General features: G+C 36.6%; 1 protein-coding gene across 1 annotated transcript; it reads left to right on the plus strand.

Annotated features, from left to right (window-relative positions):
- Positions 1–8169, plus strand: LOC125214210 (protein MICRORCHIDIA 2-like). Its single transcript, XM_048115132.2, has 19 exons — positions 1–316; positions 394–468; positions 724–758; positions 1130–1208; positions 1303–1392; positions 1866–1941; positions 2352–2430; positions 2553–2681; positions 3401–3499; positions 3860–3976; positions 4612–4761; positions 5520–5612; positions 5815–5866; positions 5950–6061; positions 6816–6874; positions 6967–7028; positions 7503–7579; positions 7765–7807; positions 7947–8169. Exons 1-19 carry the CDS (start codon positions 73–75, stop codon positions 8034–8036), a joined length of 1761 nt encoding a protein of 586 aa, XP_047971089.1. The 5' UTR covers positions 1–72; the 3' UTR covers positions 8037–8169.
- Positions 8170–8388: the final 219 nt, after the last annotated feature.

Genomic DNA, 8388 nt, shown 5'->3' on the forward strand with positions numbered 1-8388 from the left:
TACCAAAAAAAAGAGCAATAAAAGAAGAGGATTTTGTTCTCAAAATCATATTTTCAATCGCCGGGAAAAAATATGCCACCAAAGCAAATTCCGGCGTCAGTCGAAGTCGTCGACCTCGACAGTAGCGATGATGACGGAGTGGCAGCTACTACAGCGAACCGCAAACCTGCATATAGCGATAAATTGCAAGCGAAGCCACCTAGTAAGGGCGCAGCTCAGCTGGCGTCGGTGGTGAATAATCAGTCAATTGAAGATCGAAGTTTCTGGAGAGCCGGAGCTTATGAAATTGGCACCACCAAATCCTCTCTATTGCAAGGTGTGTTTCAATTTTGATAGTAATACTCTGTTTTTGTGTTCTGAAGCATATGTTTGGGCTTGGGCGTGTAATTGCAGGTGATCTGGAGCATGCGCGTGTTCATCCCAAGTTTCTACACTCTAACGCCACCTCTCATAAATGGGCATTCGGAGGTAATGCTTGCGTTGTGGTTTAATTGAATACTTGCTTAGACCTAATGTCATCTATAAAGTGAAAAATCATCAGTAGATTTTACTATGCCAAATCAAAATGTAGTGTTGATTATCAATGCACATTGTTGTTTGTTACTTCATGTATCACTGCATCGGCTTATTACGAGAAATGGAAAGTGAAACGGGAATGAAGAGATGATGCTTTTGTTTTTGCTGCAAGCCTGCAACCTTCTAACCTGCACATCTTATTTGCAGCTATTGCTGAGCTATTGGACAATGCCGTGGATGAGGTAATCATTCTTACAGTTTCTGTTCAAATATCATCAATAGTTTTTACCGTGTAGTCGAGGAGGCTTGAGAAATCCGTTGAATAGTTTCGCCCTCTTGCTATAGTGATTCTGTGTTATGTGGTCTGTTTTTTTCTATTATCAAAGTAGTGTATCATGGTCTTTGTTCGAGCTTCTGGAGCTTTGCTAAGTTGAAGAAGTGCACACAATCATTTAATTGTCTCGACTTCAATTGATTGTTGTCAAACTGTGTGTACCTTGAGACAAATATGCTTTAGCGACTAAGATTGCTAGGATTTTGTTGTGGTACCCGATTACTTTATTTTGATGTTCAGATTTCTGACTTGCGATCCTCATAATGTATTTTGAGCCAGATAGAAAATGGTGCAACTTTTGTGAATGTAGACCAGATTTATAATTCAAAGGACAATAGTCCCGCCTTACTCTTCCAAGGTTCAGTTAGTTTCGAATCTCATCACCTCTTAAAAATTTGCTGTATGTTATCCTAATGCTAATAGATCTTGGGGTGAAAACCCTCTATCTGCAGATGATGGGGGTGGAATGGATCCAGAAGGAATGCGGAAGTGCATGAGCTTGGGTTACTCATCAAAGACATCTAATACAACTATTGGGCAATGTAAGTGACTAAATCTCCCACCAGTTTTTTCCATTTGTTTCCTGGTGCCTTTGTCTGGATCATGTCATAGTGGATGATGTTAGGATTCGAACTAATTTGGTGCCTTGCCTGTATCATGTCATAGTGGATGATGTTAGGGTTCTAACTATTTTAGAGTTAGTTGCATATTTCAATTTTGTGCCAATACCTTCATTTTTCGTCTTTGCCCCCTTCAAAGAACATGAAGGATCAAATTTTCTTTGGTAACTTATCTCCCTCGCTCCCTCCCTCCCTCTCTCTCTCTCTCTCACACACACACACACACGAGTATAGGAGTTACCTTCAAGTCTGGGAGTTGTCTTTTGTGTTTCTTCCAATGAGGGGAAGAATGGTCTGAGCAAAGCTTTTCCTAAAAAAATACAATTTAATTGCCCCATCCCCAGGATGAATATCTGTGAATTATATTTTTCCTAACTATGCTTTGGTTGTGTCAGACGGTAATGGATTCAAAACAAGTACCATGCGCTTAGGAGCCGATGTGATTGTTTTTAGTCGTTCAAATCGATCCGGGTATTAGTTTTTCTCCCTACTGATCTTGGTTTTTGCTTTAGCTGCTGTTAAGGCTAGAAACTGTAAATCTGACACTAGATGATTTCTCATGCATCTATTATGCTCTTATACCTCTATGGAGATCGTTCATTTAGTGCAGACCTGCTATTCATCTTTCTAGTTTCTATAATGTCTGAATTGATGTTTAGAGCATAAAAAGTAAATAATAATCGAGTTTGGCCCACTATGGAGTTAATCTTCTTCCACTCTCACCATAGACTCCATGTGCTCTTATAAGAGGGATCAATTTTCTGCAGTAACTCTCTATTGCGCGCCTTCCTTCAACAGTCTGTGGCCTATTGCGCCCCTTCCAACCTTTCTGCTATATAACTAATCTGTTTTTGACTCGAGCTTGCTGTTTTATCCTTCAGTCGAGCAACTCAAAGTATTGGTCTTTTATCCTATACATTTTTGCGGAGAACAGGACAAGATGATGTGATTGTTCCAATGGTAAACTTTCAATTCTCAGTGCTGTTCCTTTAGCGATGATATGTACATCGTAGCAAAGGTCAATAGCATTTCCAAATTCTCTGAATATCTTTCATCATTCATGTACATTGGATGATTTGCAGATTGACTTTGATATTTCCGACAACTGGGCTAAACCTATAATCTATAGCTCTATGGATGATTGGTCCAGTAACTTGAAAACCATCCTCGAATGGTCTCCATTTGCTTCAAAGGATGATCTTATGCAACAGGTTCAATTGATGGAATCATGCACTTTCTAAATCTTTGGTTGGATAACTTATGAACTCATGCCTACCTAAACCAAATATATTGTAACTAAAGATTATGGTCTGCGTGTCCATTTCTATCCACATAGTATGCATCATTTCTATACATCTGTTTTCAGAGTCTACACTAGAGATAATTAATTAAGAACCTTTTTTGATTGCTGGCTAAGGTTGGATTTCACAGATTCAGATGATAGTTGTACCTGCCAGGCCGTGGACACCCATAGGTCTATGTAGCATGAGAAGAATGTAGAATCTAAAGGGCATCATCATCTATTTATCTAGTTTATATTTTGTGGAAAAGTACCCGGTTTTTGTGTCTGACCATTTTCGGTTCAATTATCACTCTGAAGCCTTTTGCAGAAATAGGTAGAGGATGAAATTACCTGCTGACACTAATTATATCCTGCAAGTTCAACTGCTGTTAGTTACTAGATTTCTTGTGATATAGTTGTTCCAGTTTTCTTACTCAAGATTCATGTGTAGGCACTACTCCACTTTATGATACAAACTTCCAGTTCCCATCTTATAGTACATAACTTATGTATGTGTGACCTGCATATCAAAGTTTTTCTTACTAGTTAGGAGTATTGAATTAATTTTAGTTTTGCTTCTGGTGGATGTATTCAAATCTTCTTGCCTGCTATGTACTAATGTAATTTCTCAACCTTCTTTCTTACCAGTTTGGGAATTTGGGTTCACATGGGACAAAGGTTATAATATACAACCTTTGGATGAATGATGAAGGCATTTATGAATTGAATTTTGATGATGATCAAGAGGTACTGTAGTCAGTAAGTTTCACTTTACTGATGATATGAGCAGAGTCTAGGACGTGTTTTTTCCTAAATACCAATATAGCTAAGAGTTTGACTTGGATTTTATCTCTTAGAGATCCCAATGAATAGAACATTGTGATGAAGCATGTCAATATTATGTAGATTGGCCTCAGGATCTAATTATAGTAGATTTCTTGTGTGATGATTTCTGTGAATCTATGAATTACTTTTCTGCAGCCTTCCTCCACTCCCCTTCTTTTATGTGCAGTTGTTTGAATGTGGTCATGTTCATTTTCATTGATACATTGAGGACGCATTTTATTTTCATCTAATAATTATGTGTTCTCACTTCTCACTTTTCAGGATATAACATTGAGAGATGAAGCTAAGCAAGGGGGCACTGGAAACACAACCAAAACATTCAAGAGAGTTCTTGAACTGCAATCTCATATATCATACTGCATTCGCTTCTCGCTAAGGGTAGGTATTTGACTCTTCTTCTTCCAATTATTCTTTTCAGAAGAACAGAAAACCACAAGGATCCACCGATCCAGTCTAAGGAATTGTTATTTCTGCAAGCAAAAGCCTGGAATGCCATGGTTTTGCATTTATACTTGGTAGAACAAGATGCATGGATCATATCTTATTTTGCATGATGTGGACGTTGTATATGTAATTGCAACAAACTTTTACCTAGCACCTTAAAATTTACTTGAAAATCGTAAAGGGAGGTGAAACAACTAAAATTTAAATTTTTACCTTATCTTTTAGCCTTATTTTTAATTGTAAGATATATGTAGTAATATTGCAATATAAATGTACTTTGTAACTAGATTCCTTTTTTCTAGAACATTTATTTTCTAGGATGAATCTGTTTGATTGTACTGCTATACGACATGTAAATTTTTTTGTTTGGGCTGAGAACTTTTTCCAACTCCAAATATTCTCAGGAACTATAAGAGTTTCCATGGATTTGTTGTTGTTATTTGACACACACTATGGAGCTGCAGATCTTTCTAACTTAGGACGAGAAATTGAACCACAAATGCATGCTATTTGTTTGATCAGTTTTATTTTCTTGTCGATGTGAATTACAATAATCTGCCTCTTCTCAGGCATATGCATCAATATTGTACCTCAAAAAGTTTACAAACTTCAGAATAATTTTAAGAGGGAAACCTGTTGAGCAGTTCAGCATTGCTGATGACTTGAAACATGCTATGACAGTTGTATACAATCCACAAGTTGTCCAGGGACTGAAAGAGGTACGATGTCATCATTTTACCGTGAAGTAGGTAACAGAAGTGTGATGCCATCTTTGTGATTGTAATATAATTTGATCTTGAAAATTTAAAGTGTTCTTGCTAATGTCATGACAAATTTATAGCAAGACTCGTAAAAAGATGAGGTTGTTAAACATTTTCCAGCTTTTGTTGACTGTGTTGAAGCACATGGTAGCCATTCTTAGAATTTATGTAAACTGGGATATACCTTATTACTGCACTGATTGGTAAGGGGCAATAAGTTTTTTATGTGGGGGATTTTAATTTCTATTCCACCATCCAAGGCTGGCCTCTTTTTGATCCTCCCCTCCTTGCGAATCTCATAAATTAAGTAGGAAATCTTCCATGATAAAAGTAGTTTTTTCTCTTCAACTATTCCTTTTTTTTTTCTCTTTCTTACTCCCTCCGTCCGCGAATAGGAGTCCCAGTTGAGTTGGGTGCGGGTTTTAAGAAAAGTTTGAGTGTAATAATTTAAGTGTGTGATAGTGGAATGTGAGACCCATTTATATTATTATTTGCAATCAAAGTGGATTAAAATTAATTGCAGCTTCTAAATTAAGGGAAAAGTGGGGTCATTTTTTATACTCCCAAGATAAAATGTCTAACCGGGACTTCTAATGGCGGACGGATGAAAATGGCCAACTGGGACTCCTATTCGCGGACGGAGGGAGTACATATTTTCTTGTTTGACTGTTTGAGATTTATAAACTTCAATAAATTATTATTCATTCATGGTGTAGGTGACTGTGAAGACTGTCATTGGCTTCATTAAAGAAGCTCCGGCACTTGGAGTTTGTGGATTCAATATATACCACAAAAACCGTCTAATCAGGGTACATTGTTTTACCAGACAGGAAATCCAGTTCTTCCTGCTTTAGTTTGAGTACATATATATTTCTGAACAATAAATTGTATTTAATGTTTCTGTAATTCTGTATGTCTTGTAAAGAGATCTTCAGCAGCGTGAACTAAATATATTTTTGGTATGAATGCTACACAAGCTAATTTTTTAATGAAAATTCTACATCATAACAGCCTTACTGGAAAGTCACCCCAGATGGCAGTTCCAAAGGACATGGTGTTGTTGGTACGCTTAGGGATGGAAAGTTTTGGTATTGTGCTTCTTTTTTCTTTTTCTGCATATCATATGCTTCTAACTTTTGGTTACAGGAGTTCTTGAGGCAAACTTCATAGAACCAGCTCATGATAAGCAGGATTTCGAGAGATCAACTCTGTTCATTAAGCTGGAGGCAAGGTTGAAACAGATGGTTAGCGAATACTGGTATCATTCTGTACTCTTATTTCTCTTCTTGATAAGTGATTGTGATGTCCTACATGACATATAGCTTACTTGAAAGTCAAGTTTTGATTCCTTATGTTTTAAGGTAGTTGCTTTCACCACTTTCATATCTTCCTTCCTTCCACCCCTACCCCCCATATGTAGGTGCAGATCCTTCTCTCCCTCTCTCTAGCACTATAAACATCGTCATTCAATCCGATGATTCTTTTGTATGACATATTTTATATAAAATAAAATCTTTTCCTTGCTAGCCATGTTGTGCTTATACCTCTCACAGCTTAGAACCATGAAAAAGATTTGACCATTATAATTGGATAAGTGCTTCTGCATCGCGATTCTACTCCCCATCATATAGCTATGTTCTTACATGTCTTATTCGGAGTAAAGACATAACCCTTCACTCAACTTTGAACACAAAATTCCATTTGATTGCCTGTATCAATGATTTTGATTTTACATATTGACAAATCCTCATTATCTTGTTCATTTTCATTCACAACAAAATATTTTCTTTGTGCGTCAGGTAAAAATGCTTTTGGACTCAACACGATTGATTTTTTTAAACAATTCTGTTAAGAGTGATTAGTGATTTAAAGTCAGCTTTGTTTCTGGTAATTGATTATAATTTTCTTGGTGCTTTTGGATGGGGTTTGCTGCATCATGTTTTGTTGTGTTTTGTTATGACAAAAATCTCTTAACTGTTAAATGTTAATCCATCTTTTCCATAACCACTCAGGAAAGGCCACTGTCACTTTCTAGGACACCAACCAGACGGCACGAGGAAGAGTAATGATGGTACTGCATAACTGAAAAATCAGCATGTTTAGATTACCCTTTTTAAGTAATATGCAACTGGACTTCCTGCTTAATTCTTTTGACTGGTTCAGCTAGTGGAAACACCTACAGAACTAGTTTCAATCACACAACGGCAACTGCTGGGAGTGAGGCGGTAAGTCCACCGATCTCTTTGATTTGGTCCTTTTAAAGATTATCTAGTTAAGAACATTTTACTAATGAACAAGACATCTGGGGAGCTTTTTTTAGCATATCTGGTGTTTTATTTTGGTGAAGAAATGGTGAGAATATTTACATACTTAGTATAAAAAAGTGTGTTGCTGAATGGGTATGAATTTTCTTTGTGGCGACTAATGAATTGCAATTTCTGGTTAATCTGATATTTTAATGATAAAGACTAAGTGTAGTAAAATGTTGCATCTATGTGCATATTTACATACATATGAACTTACAAACCTGTGTAGTTTTTTCTGAATAGAGCATGCATGTATAAACACGGAGATGGAAAATGAGAACGCAGCAATGATATAATGCAGTTCGTCCCTGAAGAGTCTCAATTAACTTTAGGCCTTCAAGAAAAGAATACAACATTGTTTTATTTATCTCTATTTCATGGCTTTGTCTGCAGTGTGCTCAACCAGAAAACCCTCTAAATCCTGCAGCACTCGAGGCCATGGCCGAGGAGAACGACCAGCTATCCAGGAGGTATACCATACATACAATGTAACTAGATATTTTATTATTTTACATGTGTTGTTATAGCGTGAATAGAAACTGCAGACTTCCCTCAATATTAAGTAGGGTTTATCTGGATTCACACACACGCACAAACGAAGCCATGTTTTGTGTATGTATATTAATATCACTAACCAAACACACATTCCATCTAGGTGTGACGAGTACAGGAAGAAGCAAGCTGAAATGACTCGAACGGTAAAGATTCACACTGACTTTATGTTAATATTTTTTTCAAGTAGCTCACAGCAGGCATTATTCCAGACAGAAATTTAGTTTGTACTGTTTTGTCAATTCCAAGAATTTCTAATATTATGAATTGCCTGAACCTAAATAGATAGAAGAACTAGAGAAGGAGTTGGAGGAAACAAGAAACAAATGTGCTAGAGTTTCCTCTTATTTGAGAATTCAGAGAATGGAAACATAAGATAGCATCTCTACTCAACTTTGGACTTCATGTATCATTTGCTAGGTCTGATTATTGACTCCTTTGCTAACCTTAGTAATGTATTACATTTGATTAGCAATCAATTAACTCTCTCTCTCTCTGTCTCATGAAATGTGAATATGTTTGGTGCTGAATATGCCACTGAAGATAGATAAGTTATCTGTTACCCGAATCTTGATCTGTCAACGGTTGGTTTTACATACTTGGCTCCCCCGATATTCTCTTTGAAGCAAGCTAATATGTGGATTTTATAATATGATTAACATTTATTGAGAGATATATAACCCGCCTTATTGTATATAATTATTCCATAGTTAGGCTTTGTATTAAG

Source organism: Salvia hispanica, chromosome 3 (genome assembly GCF_029641045.1).
Source record: "Salvia hispanica isolate PSC_SH4W2 chromosome 3, Shi_PSC_v1, whole genome shotgun sequence".
In the NCBI taxonomy this organism is placed as follows: domain Eukaryota; kingdom Viridiplantae; phylum Streptophyta; class Magnoliopsida; order Lamiales; family Lamiaceae; genus Salvia; species Salvia hispanica.

What these genes read in the sequence shown, in the direction of transcription:
- LOC125214210 (XM_048115132.2), top strand. Translation starts at nt 73, where the DNA reads ATGCCACCAAAGCAAATTCCGGCGTCAGTCGAAGTCGTCGACCTCGAC. An exon ending in AGGATGATCTTATGCAACAG is followed by an intron (nt 2,682 to 3,400) that starts GTTCAATTGATG and finishes CTTTCTTACCAG; the next exon opens with TTTGGGAATTTGGGTTCACA. An exon ending in TTGTCCAGGGACTGAAAGAG is followed by an intron (nt 4,762 to 5,519) that starts GTACGATGTCAT and finishes TTCATGGTGTAG; the next exon opens with GTGACTGTGAAGACTGTCAT.